The following is a 15,474-nucleotide window of genomic DNA, read 5'->3' as shown; positions in this document are numbered from 1 at the left end:
CTCTCCTGCACTGGCAGGTGAGTCCTTTACCACTAGCACCGCCCTGGGGAGCCACTAGCAACAACCTCATAGGTAGGTACTATTTTTACCTTCATTTCTATTTTATAGAAGATAGAACCAAGACACAGAGACTGACCTGTTAGAAGTCATCCAGGATTTGAATGAAGGTTGTGTGTGACTGGGACCCAACTCCCTGCCCTACCCTGCCCTGCTGCCTTGCTGGTGCCATCATTATGGCGGGATGTGTGTCGCTTGGTGGCTTCGCAATGAGTCTTTTTTGTAATATTTATTTATTTGGACGTGCGGGGTCTTAGTTGCAGCACTCAGGATCTTCCATCTTCATTGCACCTTTCGGGATCTACACGATCTTTTAGTCACTGCATGTGAACTCTTAGTTGTGGCATATGGGATCTAGTTCCCTGACCAGGGATCAAACCTGGGCCCCCTGTGTTGGGGGTTCAGAGTCTTAGCCACTGGACCACCAGGCAAGTCCCTTTGGCGAGGAATCCTGATCATTCACCATTTCTTGATCATTTCCCTTGATCAGGGAAACAAAGCAAGTTGGTGACCAGACCGTTGCATTTTAGGGGGATGCCTCTAAACCTATTAACAGGGAAGAGAGGGTACAGACATCCTCCCCCCTACCTCATCCCCCAACCCATGTGTCTTCCTTCCCCGCCCCTCCTTCCCCCTTCCTTCCTCTTCTTAACTTGTCAGTATGGACAACTTAAAATGCATACTCGTCATCTGCTTTAACCATTATCAGCCATTTTCGACCTCATTTTATCTACCATCATCACTTTTCTTTTTTTTCCTAGAGTATTTTACACTAAATCCCAGAAATCATATCATTTCACCAGTACATACATATGTTTAACAGATAGGGGCTTTTTAAAAAGCATAACCACTATGTCATTATCACACCTAATAAAATGAACAATTAATCCTGAAAACATCATCTAATCTCCAGTCCATATTCAATTTTCCTCTATTATCTTAAAGACTTTTTTTTTTACAATGGATTTGTTCAAACCAGGATCCAAACAAGGGCCATCCATTGTATTTGGCTCTTGAAATTTCAAAGCCTCTCTCTCTCTTTTTAAAATTTATTTGTTTATTTGTCTGCCCTGCTCCAAGGATCCTAGTTCCCCGACCAGGGATCGACCCTGAACCCTCTGCCTTGCAAGGTGGATTCTAAACCACTGGACTGCCGGGGAAGTCCTAACCTTTTTATTTTGGAATAATTTTAGATTTATAAAGAAGTTAAAAAGCTTGTATAAGAGTTCCTGTATATTCCTCACATCATTTTGCTTAATGTTAATCTCTTAGGCAACCGTGGTGCATTTGTTGAAAGTAAATTAACGTGAATATGTTGCTATTAACTAAATCTCAGAGTTAATTAAGATTTCATCATTTTCCCCCCCACTAACATCTTTTTTTTTTTTCTGCCCCAGGATCCAATCCAAGATACCATATTGCATTTGGCAAGTCTCTTTAATTTAATCTAAAGTTTGGTCTAATTTAATCACCTCATTTTTTTTCCTTCTCATGCCAGTTATATTGGGAAGAAAGCAGGTTAATTGACCTGGGGAATGTCCTGCATTTGTACTTGGCTGATTGCCTCTGGTGTTTTTAAAAAATATTTATTTTAATTTAATTTATTTATGTCACTTAGTTGTGGTACACAGGATCTAGTTCCCTGACCAGGGATCGAACTCAGGCTCCCTGCAGTAGAAGAGTCTTAACTGGCTCTGGACCACCAGAGAAGTCCACGAATGATTTTTTCCATATTTCTTTATATTGAAGGCAGTTGAACTGAGCTGTAATTTACATCAAGTGAAATCCATCCCTTTTTAAAAACGTATTGATTTTTATTTATTTATTTAGCTGTGGTGAGTCTTAGTTGTGGCACGCAGGATCTTCAATCTTAGTTGCAGCATGTAGAATCTTGCTCCCTGACCAAGGATCGATCCTGGGCACCCTGGATTGAGAGTGCCTGAGTCTTAGCCGCTAGACCACCAGGGGAGTCCTGCTCTCGGATTGTTTAACATGTTCCTCTGTTTCCCATATTTCCTATAAATTCGTGATTAGACGTTGAGGCTTCGTTAGATTGAGGTTCCATGTCTTTTCAAGACAGGGCTTCTTCGTGGATGATGCTGTGTATTTCCCATTGCACCATCTTATGAGGCACATAATGACTGGAGGTCCCACGTTCAGTGATTTTTGGAGGAGTTTTTTGAACCTGCCTCGAATATTTACTTTATTTTCCAACGCACTTTTTCAAAAAAGCCCATTTGCTCTCTTTGGATTAGTATCATTTGCATTAGACAGAGTTTCTTCTTCTTTTTTTAAGTCTTCATTGAATTAATTACAATATTGCTTCTGTTTTATGTTTTGGTTTTTTGGCTGAAACGCATGTGGGATCTTAGCCCCTGACCAGGGGTCAAACCCATATCCCTGCATTGGAAGGTGAAGTCTTAACCACTGGACCACCTGGGAAATTCCTAGACAGACTTTCTTTCTTTCTTTCTTTTTTTCGCACTGTCTTCTTAAGATGTTTTTCTAACCAGCTGTCACCAGAGGCAGAGTATCAGTGCTAGTCATTCTACCCTGAAGGTTCTCCTCATTGTCAATGGACTTCCCAGGTGGCTCAGTGGTAAAGAATCTGCCTGCCAATGCAGGAGATGCAAGTTCGATCCCTGGGTCAGGAAGATCCCCTGGAGGAGGAACTGGCAACCCATTCCATTATCCTTGCCTGGAAAATTCCATGGACAGAGGAGCCTGGCAGGCTACGTCCATGGGGTCACAGAGTCAGACACGACTGAGCACACACACTGTCAATGGCAAGAAGGCCCTCTTTGAACTGGCATTCAAAGCCTTCATGATGTGTCTGTGCAGTCCAGCTGTTCTGGCCTCTTCTCCTGCCTCGCCCACATCCTCTCTGTTCAGCCCACTTTGCTCCTTCTCCTTCTTTCCCCTTCGGGACACTGCCCCCACTTTCTCTCCATCGAGCTCCTACTCATCTCTCAGTCTTAGCTCTCAAAGGGCTCTTTGGTGACCTGTGACATCTTTAACTCCCATAGGCTGGTCTAGCCATCAGGCCCTCTCTTGGGACTCCCTACACACCCCTTGAAGGTGTCACACTGCTCGTACCTGTGGGTTCACTTATTTGTCTACTCAAGTCCTCTGGGTCCTGGGCACCAAACCATGCACAGTCCATCTTAGCTCATGCAATTTCCCGACACTGTGTATATGGCTTGCTCTGGGATATGTGCATGTAAGGCAGTAAGCAGTGAGAGATGATTCCAGAAGAGTAGTGAGGCCAGTTCATAAAGGGCTTTGAATGCCAGTTCAAAGAGAGTTCAGACTGTGTTCGTAGGCAGTGGGGAGCCACAGCAGGCATTTGAGGGAGAGCAGCTAGGGCAAGGGCTGAGGCCAAGAGGGCCTTTAGCTCTGAGTGTCAGGCTCAAAGTGAGGTCCAATCTAAATCCTTGACACTGTCTGCAAAGTCCTGGAGGGCAATGATATGATCTGCATTCTAGAACTATCTTTACTGAAGGTCACTTAGGGATGAATTGGAGACGAAGTGAGGAAGAGAATCAACAGACATGAAGCTTCCATAGACCTGTGCGTGTGTGCATGCTCAGTTGTGTCTGATTCTTTGCAACCCCGTGAACTGTAGGCCCCAAGTCTCCTCTGTGTGTGGGATTCTCCAGGCAAGAATACTGGAGTGGGTCAATATTTCCTTCTCTAGAGGATCTTCCCAATCCAGGGACTGAATCTGCATCTCCTGCATCTCCTGCATTGCAGTCAGATTCTTTACCTGCTGAGCCATCGTATTATATGTTTGAATGTAAATAGGTATAGATGTTCCGATTGACCCTCGGTGGGAATATTCTTTCCGCCTCACAGAGAGAGAAGGAAACTGAAGTTCAGGGAGGTGAAGAAAGTTGCCTGAGGCACCCTGTAGTCAGTGTGTGAGCTGAGGTTCTGTTGGGCCTGGATGCTCGCTGGAGGGTCAGGAGGCAGCAGTGGAAACATCAGCGAGAGATTCCAGCGAGGCCAAATTGGGGGGGCATCCTGAGCCCCACCCCCACACCAACTGGGGAGCACTGAGGGATGTATACTAGACTCGGGGGCTGCTTCCCCATGGCAGAGCCCCTCTGGGTGGCTCTGTGAAGGGGCCCAGGCCAGCCTGAAAAATGCCCATGCATGGAATCAGACAGCCGCGCAGGCTTTGAAACAAAACGGGTCACTTACTTTGTCCCCCTCCTCCCCATAAGATTTTGATTAAATTGACAGGGTCATCTGGTCACCACCAACGCCTTAGCTTTAATAGTGCCTTAATGTTAAAACCCTTGAAATAATTTTTGGCTCTCCTTAAGCATGAAAAGATTTTCCCTCAAAGCCTTTAATTCTGCACTCATCTATTTTTCCAATCAAAGGCAACTCCATGGCCTTTCATGGTCTTAATTAATGGCTCTGTAATCAGAATTCCACTCCGGTTGCTTTCTCTCCCCACTCCCCCCTTTATCCTGGTTTCTCAATGAAGAGCTTATCTAGAACTTGTCCCGACTTCAAACAGACACTTCATGATAGTAAATTGTAGTGAGGTTTTATCAAGTGGAACAGCCTTTTCCTTCTCTTTCTTTTGGGTCTTGGTATTGGTGCAAAACCTCCTTTAGGGCACATGGTCTGCCTTTCTTTCTGCTTTTCAGCAAAGCATGCCTTCCGAGAAGCATGGGCAAGGTGTTTTTGATTATGTACAACCAAGACCTTATAAGATGTTGGTAAATCCTTATAAGACGTTGGTAGGCTGGTGTTTATGGGGTTATCCGAAGCCTTTTGGTTTAAAGGTTGCACCTGACAGCCCTTTCTGAAGTATTAAACTCAATTTTGGATAGAGATATGAGTAGGAAAGATATCAATCTCTCTTGAAATGAATGTCAAGTTCCTTCTTTGGTCTGGCCATCTGTAGGACCCACCTGGCATTTTCATTTATGGTTTTCTCTTTTTCTTTTCAACTTTTCTTTAAAAAAATGTATTGGACTGTGCTGGGTTTCACAGTTGTGGCATGTGAGATCTTCAACCTTTTTTGCAGCATGTGAGATCTAGTTCCCTGACCAAGGATCGAGCCCAGGCCCCCTGCATTGGAAGTATGGAGTTTTAGCCACCGGACCACCAGAAAAGTCCCTGTTTGTGGTTCTCTCCTTTGCTTTGTCACCTATAAGGAAGGAAGAATACAGAGTAAACAGTTGTGTTGCTCAGGTCCCCAACTTTAATGAATGTCCTCCAGAAACCACCCCTTAAAGGGCAGCTCTGTTCTTGGGGACTTTGGAGAACGAACCAAGCAGTTCACTGATTTACTCATAAGTCCAGCCAATATTTATTAAGCTTAGACTGAGTGTGATGCTGTTAGGTCCAGGGAGACAGAAATGGGTGGGAAACTCCCCTTGTTCTTAGAGTGTGTGGTGTGGGAAATAAAAAACAGGTTAAGAGGTAAGCACGGCAGGTGGAAGTGGGTGTGGACATAGAAGGATCTCTGGGAGCACAGCATGGGTATCAATCCTAGTTGGGGGATTTGGTGAAGAGCTGTGTCCTGAAGAACGCTCACCAGGAGGAGACTGGGTGAGGAGGGAAGAGTGTCTTTGTTCATTTGTGCTGAGATAATACCATGAATTTAGGTGGGTTTACAAGCAACAGAAGCATATTTCTCATGGTTTCTGGAGGCTAGGAAGTCCAAGATTTAGGAGATAGCAGATTTGGTGTCTGGTGAGGCCCTGATTCTTGATTCATAGAGGGTCATCGTCTTGCTGTGTCCTCACATGGCCAAAGAGGGGAGGGAACTCTCTGGGGTCTCTTTATTAGGGCACTAATCCCATTTATGAGGGCTCCACCCTCATGACCTAATCACCTCCCAAAGGCTCCACCTCTAAATACCATCACATTGCTGATGTTCAGTTGCTCAGTCATGTCTGACTCTTTATGACCCCATGGACTGCTGCATGCCAGGCTTCCTTCACTTCTCCTAGAGTTTGCTCAAGTTCAGGTTCATTGAGTTGGTGATGCCATCCAACATCTCATCCTCTGTTGCCCTGTTCTCCTCTTGCCATCAATCTTTCCCAGCATCAGGGTCTTTTCCAATGAGTCAGCTCTTTGCATCAGATGGCCAAAGTATTGGAGTTTCAGCTTCAGCAACAGTCTTTCCAATGAATAGTCAGGGTTGATTTCCATTAGGACTGACTGGAGACAAACTAAGACATTTCCTTTCTTCATTTTTTCACCTAGTAATCTCATTAAAGGGGGCTCCCCTGGTGGCTCAGATGGTAAAGAATCTGCCTGCAATGTGGGAGACCCAGATTCAATCCCTGAGTTGGGAAGATCCCCTGGAGGAGGGCATGGCAACCCACTCCAGTATTCTTGCCTGGAGAATCCTCATGGACAGAGAAGCTTGGAGGGCTAGAGTCCATGGGATTGCAAAGAGTTGGACACGACTGAGCACATACACACACACACACACACACACACACAATCTCATTAAGTTTTTAGGGGAGCATTTATTTAGCTGTATCTATCTTAGTCCATGGTTTCTTTTTATCACCATATTTGACTTGGGCCTTTGGCAGCTGGGCAGACTCCATGTTTTTAAGTGTTTTGTTGTTGCTGTTGTGTTAGTTGCTCACTAGGGAAGTGTATTTTAGGTTTTGCTTTTTTTTTTTTTTTTTTTTGCTGCACTGCACGGTGGCATGTGGACCAGGGATGGGACCCGCGCTTCCTTGCAGTGGAAGTGTGGAGTCTTAACCACTGGACCACCAGGGAAGACCTAACTTTCACTTTTAATACTACTTTTTCCCCTTTCAAACTTGTGTTTGTTTAAGATCCTGGGCTACTGTGGTAGCCATCTAATTTGCTGTTGTCTTTGTGTGTTTGATTATTTTTTTTTTATTCCTCATAAGAGAACACAGAGAGAGTTGACTTGCTAAAGCCATATGTGAATGTTAACAATGCTGAAAAGACCTAGATGGCTGCGGTTGTCTCCTAAATGTCTGTTTCACTGCCAGTGTTTAGGGAAACCGGTAAGCTTACACTTGTATGTATGCTGAGCAAGGAGGTGTTCCGTTTTATGGGAGTGGGTGGAATTTTACGGGTGTCCAGGTAAAGAAGAAAACAGAGTCAGCATCTTCCATTCTACCCATGCTCTGCTCGTATTTTGCCCCTGGCCAAGTACAGAGAGCTTGGAACAAAACAAAGAAGCCCCTTTGTTGCGACTGTATAGCCACCTTGAGTCAATCCAGCCCGCTCCTGTGCCGGTCTGGGATCTGGAACAGCTGGGAGGGAGGGCTGTTGGAGCAATCAGTATGAAAACCAGCCGGTCTCTACCACTGCTTCCCTGAACTTCTGGGAGAATTACAGGATTCGTGTCCTAGAAGGGGACTGGTGGGGGAGGGGAGATTTCTGTTTTAGATTAACAGGAGGATTTATCATGCCAGAAGGTCAATATTTACCTTGGCTTCAGCTTGATGAGTATTTACTTCTCTGTTCAGTTGGTCTTTTTGCTGACTTCAGCAGAAGCGAATATCTGCTTTTTGTCTGCCCAAGAGGATGCTGACTGATATTTTCTTATCAGAAAGGCCTGGAAACAGTTGCAGAGGAGCCCACTTCTCGAGGGTGTGTGTGTATGTGTGTGTGTTGGGGGGCTTGTCTACTTCCACCAAGAAATCTGATCCCTCTTTGTACAAACAAGCCCGTTTCTAAGGGTCTTTTGAACTTGCAGACCGGCGAGAGAGCACAAAATCACAGACAAATCACTTCTCTCTTCTCCTCATATGAAAAATGGGGAGATTATGAGAAGCCTGATGGTCTGTGTCAGAGTTGTGGTGAGTGGTCAAGGAGTTAAGGGCTCAGTGGCACCCTGATGACCCTTATCTGTCCAGTTTCCATTTTATTGAGGTCCTGGGGGGAGGGGCTAGGTGATGCCCCAAGATTGCCACGGAACTAGGGAGAGGGAGCCAGCAGTACGAGCTGGATACCAACTCCAAGGCTTTAATGCTTGACTTCTTGGACTCTTGGGAACAGTGGCTTCTGCCTCTCGTGAGGCTTTAACACGTATTCAGTGAGTGCCGTGGGCATAGTTTAGAAATACAGAGATGAGTACTTGTGTGGAGTGTGAACCAGAGACATGTTGGGGTGGCTAGAATCTGAGGAGTCCCTGGATCTTTCTGAGGACACCAGAAGCCCCTTTATTTCAGGGCTGCTCAAACTTCCCCACTCTTGCCGCCACCCCCAATTATGTTTAATCTTGAAAAATAATGCAAATGGCACATTCTACTCAATGATGTTCCTGTATTTGTTTTAAAATGAAGTTTTGCTTTAAATTATTGACCACAGAGAAAGATATACCAGATTTATCCCAGGCTCCAGATTCTTCTAAGAAAGCTCCCAGCGCTCCTGGGTTATGAGCCCACTTGGGGGTTTGAGAAGGGAAGAGGGGGGCATAGTTTAATTTTAATCCCTCACCAAAGCTCTGCAAATAATAACCATTAACATTTATTGAACATTACAATGCATCAGGCACATGATTCCAAGAACTGTGTGTGAATAATTCACTGAATTATTTTACCAAACCCATACATTGGGTACTGTTATTCTGATTTTACAGATGTAGAAGCTCAGAGAGGTTAAGTAACTTGTCCAAGGTCACACAGCTGGAACCCTTTGGAATTGAACCCTATTACCTGGTGTCCTCTGGAGGTGAGGGAGGGATTAGAATGTGATACTACATATTCCATGTGATACCACACATTCTAAGAATGGAGAATTCTTCTCCATTCTCTTGGCTCCCATGCCCTCTTTGGAGGCGGGGGCGGGTACTGGAAAAGACTTTAGAAACGAGCCAGTCCACTCTTCATTTTCCAAATGAAGGACCAGAGAGGGAAGGGGTTTACTCTAGGTCACCCAGCAAGTCAGCAGGGACACCAGGAGCAGACCTGGGGCTTCTGGGTCTGAGTGACCTGTGATATCACATTTCTTTTCTTGAGTTTTGGCATCTTTGCATTTTTATCCCTTGCCCTCTAAATGGAATCTCCTTTTGTTATCAGAGCATTTGTCCAGACTTCCGGCTGGTTTAAACAAAGCTATTTATTTACTCAAGGCGGTGCTGGATCTTCGTTGCTGCTCGTGGCTTTCATTAGTTGCTGCGGGTGGGGGCTCCTCTCTAGTTGCGGTGCATGGGCTTCTCATCGTGGTGGCTTCTCTTGTTGCGGAGCACGGGCTCTAGGCACATGGGCTTAGTTGCTCCGTGGCATGTGGGATCTTCCTGGACTAGGAATTGAATCTGTGTCCTCTGCATTAGCAGGCAGATTCTTAACCACTAGACCACCAGGGAAGTCCATGCTGTTGAAGGAAAAAAAAAAAGTTATTTTAACTCTTCCTAAAAAATAATGTAAGCACCCTGAGGGTGAAAAATATGTTACTCGCTTCTCTTAGAGCATGCACTGCACCCAGCCGAGTGCTGGGCATGCAGAAGTTTCTCAATATACATTCACGGGGCCAGAGTGAACTTTTTGTCTTATAGGTGAAATAGAGGACCAAACTCAACCAACCTCCTTAGTTCTGAAGTTTCTGGGATGTATTAATTCTTTCCCTAAAGCTTTTCATTCTAAAAGAATCTGCAGTTATGGAAGAGTGTTATCCCTTCCTCTCCTTGGTCCCTCTAGCTTAGGTGCCGCCCATGGCACTGGAAAAATGAGTTTAAGATAAAAAGTGAACTCTTGTTCCTCTACTGCAATGCCTACAGAATAAAGCCAATTTATAGCAACATGGAATTCCTCTGGTCTTTAAGGTCTCATTATGCAAGTGAAGGAGGGAGAGGAAGAAGACAGATGCTCACAAATTCCTGGCGGGGGGAGGGATGACCTCATCATTTATTGGGTGTTGGAAAACAGCCCAAGGAACACAGTCCAGATTCCTTTTGGGGGAGGCACTGAGCATCCCCTGATAACCCAAATTCTCCAGATCTTTTAGGCCTTGAGAAAGGGATGGAGGGCAAGATGAAGAAAGTGGTCCTCGGTCCAAGTGATGTTTCCCATTAGGGGGCTGTCCACTCGGAGATGGACTCTATGCATCCTTATTCCTAGGTGGAAACTCCGGACTTGGGAAGTGTGGAAGTCCCATTTGAAAGGCTGAGGCATGGGACTTCCCTGGTGGTCCAGTGTTAAGAATCCACCTTCCAATACAGGGGACATGGGTTTGATTCCTAGTCGGGGAATTAAGAGCCCACAAGTGCAGGGCAACTAAGCCCGTGTGCCATAACTAGAGAAGCTCATGTGCCACAAGTAGGACCTGATACAGCCAAGGAAATTAAAAAATAAATCTGCATGCAGGTCAAGAAGCAACAGTTAGAATTGGACATGGAACAACAGACTGGTTCCAAATCGGGAAAGGAATACGTCAAGGCTGTATATTGTCACCCTGCTTATTTAACTTATATGCAGAGTACATCATGAGAAATGCTGGGCTGGATGAAGCACAAGCTGGAATCAAGATTTCTGGGGGAAATATCAATAACCTCATATATGCAGATGACACCACCCTTATGGCAGAAAGTGAAGAACTAAAGAGTGTCTTGATGACAGTGAAAGAGGAGAGTGAAAAAGTTGGCTTAAAGCTCAACATTCAGAAAACTAAGATCATGGCATCCAGTCCCATCACTTCATGGCAAATAGATGGGGAAACAATGAAACAGAGAGTAGATTTAAAATCTTATTCATTTTTTGGGGCTCCAAAATCACTACAGATGGTGAGTGCGGCCATGAAATTAAAAGACGTTTGCTCCTTGGAAGAAAAGCTATAACCAACCTAGACAGCATATTAAAAAGCAGAGACATTACTTTACCAACAAAGGTCCATCTAGTCAAAGCTATGGTTTTTCCAGTAGTCATGTATGGGTGTGAGTTGGATTATAAAGAAAGCTGAGCACCAAAGAATTGATGCTTTTGAACTATGGTGTTAGAGAAGACTCTTGAGAGTCCCTTGAACTGCAAGGAGATCCAACCAGTCCATCCTAAAGGAAATCAGTCCTGAATATTCATTGAAAGGACTGATGCTGAAGCTGAAACTTCAATACTTTGGCCACCTGATTCGAAGAACCAACTCATTGGAAAAGACCCTGATGCTGGGAAAGATCAAAGGTGGGAGGAGAAGGGGACGACAGAGGATGAGATGGTTGGATGGCATCACTGACATGATGGACATGAGTTTGAGTAGACTCCAGAAGTTGGAGATGGACAGGGAAGCCTGGCGAGCTGCAGTCCATGGGGTCGCCAAGAGTTGAACACGATTGAGTGACTGAACTGAATTGAACTGAAATAGTAAAAAAAGAAAATAAGACAAAAAGCCCAGGCAGGATTCGAGGGAATTGAGTGGATAAGGATGGGCGGTTTAGGGAAAGGGTGAAGAGGACTGGATATGAAATCTTGGGGCTTGTACTCATGAGAGTGTGGTGGTGGTGGTGGTTTAGTCGCTAAGTTGTGTCTGACTCTTGCCATCCCTTGGGCTGTAGCCCACCAAGCTCCTCTGTCCATGGGATTCTCCAGGCGAGAATACTGGAGTGGGTTGCCATTTCCTTCTCCAGAGGATCTTCCCAACCCAGGAATTGAACCCGGGTCTCCTGCATTGCAGGCAGATTCTTTACTGACTGAGCTATGAGGGAAGCCCTCAAGAAGGTACATATGGGAATTGTATATATGGATACACACTGAGATATGTAACAGGAGGGTAAGAGCCATGGAACCTGGGCTTTCCCTCCACATTTTCAACAGCATCTTCCTGTTCTTCTTCTAACAACAATCCCACAGTTCTTCTATAAAATGGGTCACAGTCCACCAAGCATTTCCATTCTTGATGGCTTCTCTCCAGTCCTACCTGCATTTTAGGAACTAGGAGCTTCCCACTGTTAGCAGGCTTAGAGTCAGCTTCAGGGCCTCTGCCAGCCCCTAGGATGCTGTGGGGAGAACTGGAAAAAGATGTCAACCTGGGGAGTGGGGCACAGGCTGGATTTCAGCTCCCACTGGCCCTTTATGCTGGTACAAGCCCCGAGGGGATAACGTGGTCCAGAAAACACCAACTTGGGGTCAGGCTGGTCTTGGGCTCAGTGTGTGATCTGGGGGACCCAGTTCTCACACCTGTAAAAGGTGGGATTGTATCACGTCTTCCCCCAGCTCCTTCCCAGATATGATGCTTCACAAATCTGTGAGTCTAGGGACAACTTTGCACCCCATACGGAATGCCTCCTTCCTCCGAAGTATCTTCTTGGCTTAGACAGCTGGCAGGTGACAGAGTCTGGAGGTAAAAATGGGAGATGATTCTGCAGACATCTGGATGCGAAACGATTTAGTTCAAAGAGCCTTGGACAAGGAGCGTGTATCTTTCCTGCCTAACTTTTTTGAGCATCAGTTTGTACCTCTGAAAGATGGGACTGGCACCACCTAATACAGACAACCATGTTGTAGGGATTAAAACACACTGCCCAGGAGAGCATGCCAGGAACAGGGTGGGTGCTCCAGAAGGTCTGCGACCTGAAGGTTTGGTTGGGAGGTTTCTAAGGAGCTTGTGTGCAAGGACCCAGGCACAAGGTCTGGCTTTTGGGGCGCGCGGGTCCCGGGACCCCTAGCGGAGCAGGAACACCCTCTCCCCCGACTCGGCCTCCACTGGCGCCTCCTCGGCCCCGGACTGCCGAGGGTTAATGAGAAAGCCCCACGCCCCCTTTGACGGCGCAGAGCCCACCTCGCCGAATTTGAAAAGGCGGCCCTGAGAGGCGTGGGCGCCCCCCAGGCACTTCCAGCTCGGACCCGGGCTCCGCTCGCTCGTCGGCGCGCTAGCTCGGCTCCGGCGGGGGCCGCCGGTGCGCTCCCGACCGTCCTCCCGCCCGGGACTCCGGGTCCCCGCGGGCGGCCGCGCAAGATGAAGCTGGCTCTGCTCCTGCCCTGGGCGTGCTGCTGCCTCTGCGGGTCGGCGTTGGCCACCGGCTTCCTCTACCCCTTCCCGGCCGCGGCCCTGCAGCAGCACGCCTATCCTGACCCGGGCGCCGGCTCCCCCGGCAGCGGCTACGGGGGCCGCCGGTGAGTAGCCGGCGGGTGGGGGGCGGGGGGTGGGGTGAGGGTGCGGGCGGCGGGCCCGGGGGATTTGGGGAAGCCCGGGTCTGGAGGCGCGCGGGGGTGGGGGCTTAGGGGCTGCAGATCATGGGGTTGGGGGGTGGGGGCGCGGGCGGCCGGGGCTGGGGACGCCGGGTGGTTGAGAACAGGGGGCCTGGGGACTCCGGGCGGTCCGGGGCTGGGGGCGCGGAGGTGGAGTCTGGGGCTTGGGAGGGTGGGATTGGGGGCTGGGGGCGCAGGACGGTCGACGACTGGGGGGTGAAGACAAGGGTGATCGCGTGCTAGGGGCACAGACTGTGGGGGCTGAGGGCGCGGGGCCTGGGGACCGGAGGTGCGGGGCTGAGACTGGGGTGGTCTCTGGCCGCGCCCACCCCCCTTCGTTTCCTTGCTCTCCGAACCTTCGCCCCTTCGGCTCCCGAATCCGAGCGAAGGCAGCTCAAACCTGCGGCGGGGGTGCGCGGAGTGGGGCGACCGTGGTTGGCTGGGGCTCGGTGGCCCAGTTCCTGCAAGTTCACCGGCTCACGTGGCTCCGCCGCGCTCACCTGCGCGGCCGCGGCTTTGTGTTGGGGAGCAGGTTCCCGCGACGCCAAGGCCTTGCATCCGGGCCCCCTACTCGCACGCCGGCCGCCAGAGACACCAGAGGGGCGACTCCATCCGGCCTTTGGGGCTGGGCCCGCGGAGCAGCCTGGGCTGCGGCTCCCCAGCCACCGGGGAACGGGAACCCGGCTCGGATCGCAAGAGTCCGCGGCGGCCTGGGAGAGGGAGCTGGGTCCCCGAGCCCGCGGTGCCGGGACCCACCCGCGGCCACCTCCTCTGCCGGCAGGTGGCGCGCTGGCCACCCCAGGACGGTTCGGGCAGCGTCTCCTCAATCCGTGATTGAATCCCCCCAGAAAACGCGTGAGCCCGCGAGTAGAAGTTGCCAAGTCTTTTCGTTTGCGCAACTCGCCGGAATTTAGCCTTTCCCATTTAATAGTAATTACGACTCACACAGCTGTGTTACCGTTCTTGAATACATCCTGCGTTGGTGCCACCCGTCTCTTTTGATCCTAAAACCACCCCAGGGTTAGCGATTAGAGTATAATATTGTCTTTTCTTTAACCGAGGGAACATGGGCTCCGAGAGAGGTCCCCAGGTTCAGTGGCAACTCAGGACTCACCTCCTGTCTTCTTTCTCCAAATCCTGTGCTTTCTAGGGTACCGCGGGGCTTATCGTTTACGCAGCAAGGCAAGAAGCGACAGGTCCCGGTTCTTTTGTGCTCCCTGGTGTTTACCAAAGCCTGGCAGGGCGACCAAGGCGAATTCCTGCAGTGCCTTGTATTGAGGAGACCGGGATGCTTTGTGTCGGTACACTGCATGGCTGGTTCAAGCGGTTCTCAGAAGAGCATATAAAAGTACTTCTGGAATATTTTGCATGCAATTTTATTTCCTTCATTTTGTTTGGAAATGCTCCCCCAAGGCTTCTATTAGTACTATTCTCCAAACACCCAGAGTAGTGTGGAAAATGCACACTTGCATAGGAGAATATTTTAAAATCTAAGTTTTTCAAGTTGAAAAATGATACATTTAAGATCTCTCACTTATGAAAAATTCAATCTATATGTAGATGTATGTGTATATATATATATATATATATATATGTATACAGTTGGTAATAATAATACTGTGTGTGCTCAGTCATGTCTGACTCTTTGCGACTCCATGGACTGTAGCCTGTCAGGCTCCTCTGTCCATGGGATTTTTTCAGGCAAGAATACTGGAGTGGATTGCCATTTCCTCCTCCAGGGGATTTTCCCGACCCAGGGATTGAACCCATTTCTCCTGTGTCTCCTGCTTTGGCAGGTGGATCCTTTACCACTGTGCGACCTGGGGAGCGCATATCAAGTTGGTAGGAAACCATTTTTGGCAGTTTCCCATATGGAGAGACCTGGGCTTGACCAGGTCAGAAGAGAGAGTGAAAGAGAACTCCCATTCCCTCCACCTTCGCCCCCGCTCTGTCTGCTTGTGTCTTGTTTGCATATTTTACAAGGAGCATATACCCGTGTATTACTTTTGTAGTTCAAAAGTGTATGTGTGTGTGTGTGTGTGTGTGTGTGTGTGTTGGGGGTGGGGAGGGGAGATGTAAAAGGCTCCTGCAGCCTGGACTGTGCGTGCTGAGAGGGACCAGATGGGAACTCCATGCAGGGAGCCAGTGAATGGGGGATGTGGGTTCTGGCATTTGGTAGATTGGAACTCGGGGACTTCCAGAGATAATTTGGAAAGGATGGTTTTGGCACCAATAAAAAGAGTCCCAAACAAATGTCATCTCACAGAACTCTTTCCACCAG

At 48.1% G+C, this 15,474-nt stretch overlaps 1 protein-coding gene and 1 long non-coding RNA gene across 3 annotated transcripts in view; one reads left to right on the top strand and one right to left on the bottom strand.

The window, feature by feature from the left end:
* Positions 1-8,531: 8,531 nt before the first annotated feature.
* LOC104970468 (uncharacterized) lies at positions 8,532-14,465 on the bottom strand. The gene is made up of 3 exons (XR_001495124.3): positions 13,694-14,465; positions 11,923-12,013; positions 8,532-9,393 (listed from the first exon to the last, which is right to left on the bottom strand). It is a non-coding gene; the product is annotated as an uncharacterized lncRNA (long non-coding RNA).
* Positions 12,383-15,474, top strand: part of COL26A1 (collagen type XXVI alpha 1 chain) — a 164,303-nt gene continuing 161,211 nt past the window's right edge. The window contains exon 1 of one of the 2 annotated variants that reach the window (XM_005225215.5): positions 12,383-13,118. In XM_005225215.5, the coding sequence (XP_005225272.1) occupies positions 12,961-13,118 (158 nt within the window). In that variant the 5' untranslated portion in view covers positions 12,383-12,960. The remainder of the gene's footprint in view (positions 13,119-15,474) is intronic. The other variant, NM_001193154.1, reaches the window with a different exon arrangement.

Source organism: Bos taurus, chromosome 25 (assembly GCF_002263795.3).
Source record: "Bos taurus isolate L1 Dominette 01449 registration number 42190680 breed Hereford chromosome 25, ARS-UCD2.0, whole genome shotgun sequence".
NCBI lineage: Eukaryota > Metazoa > Chordata > Mammalia > Artiodactyla > Bovidae > Bos > Bos taurus.
The sequence above is the reverse complement of the archived record's forward strand: the minus strand, read 5'-3'. Positions and strand labels throughout refer to the sequence as shown.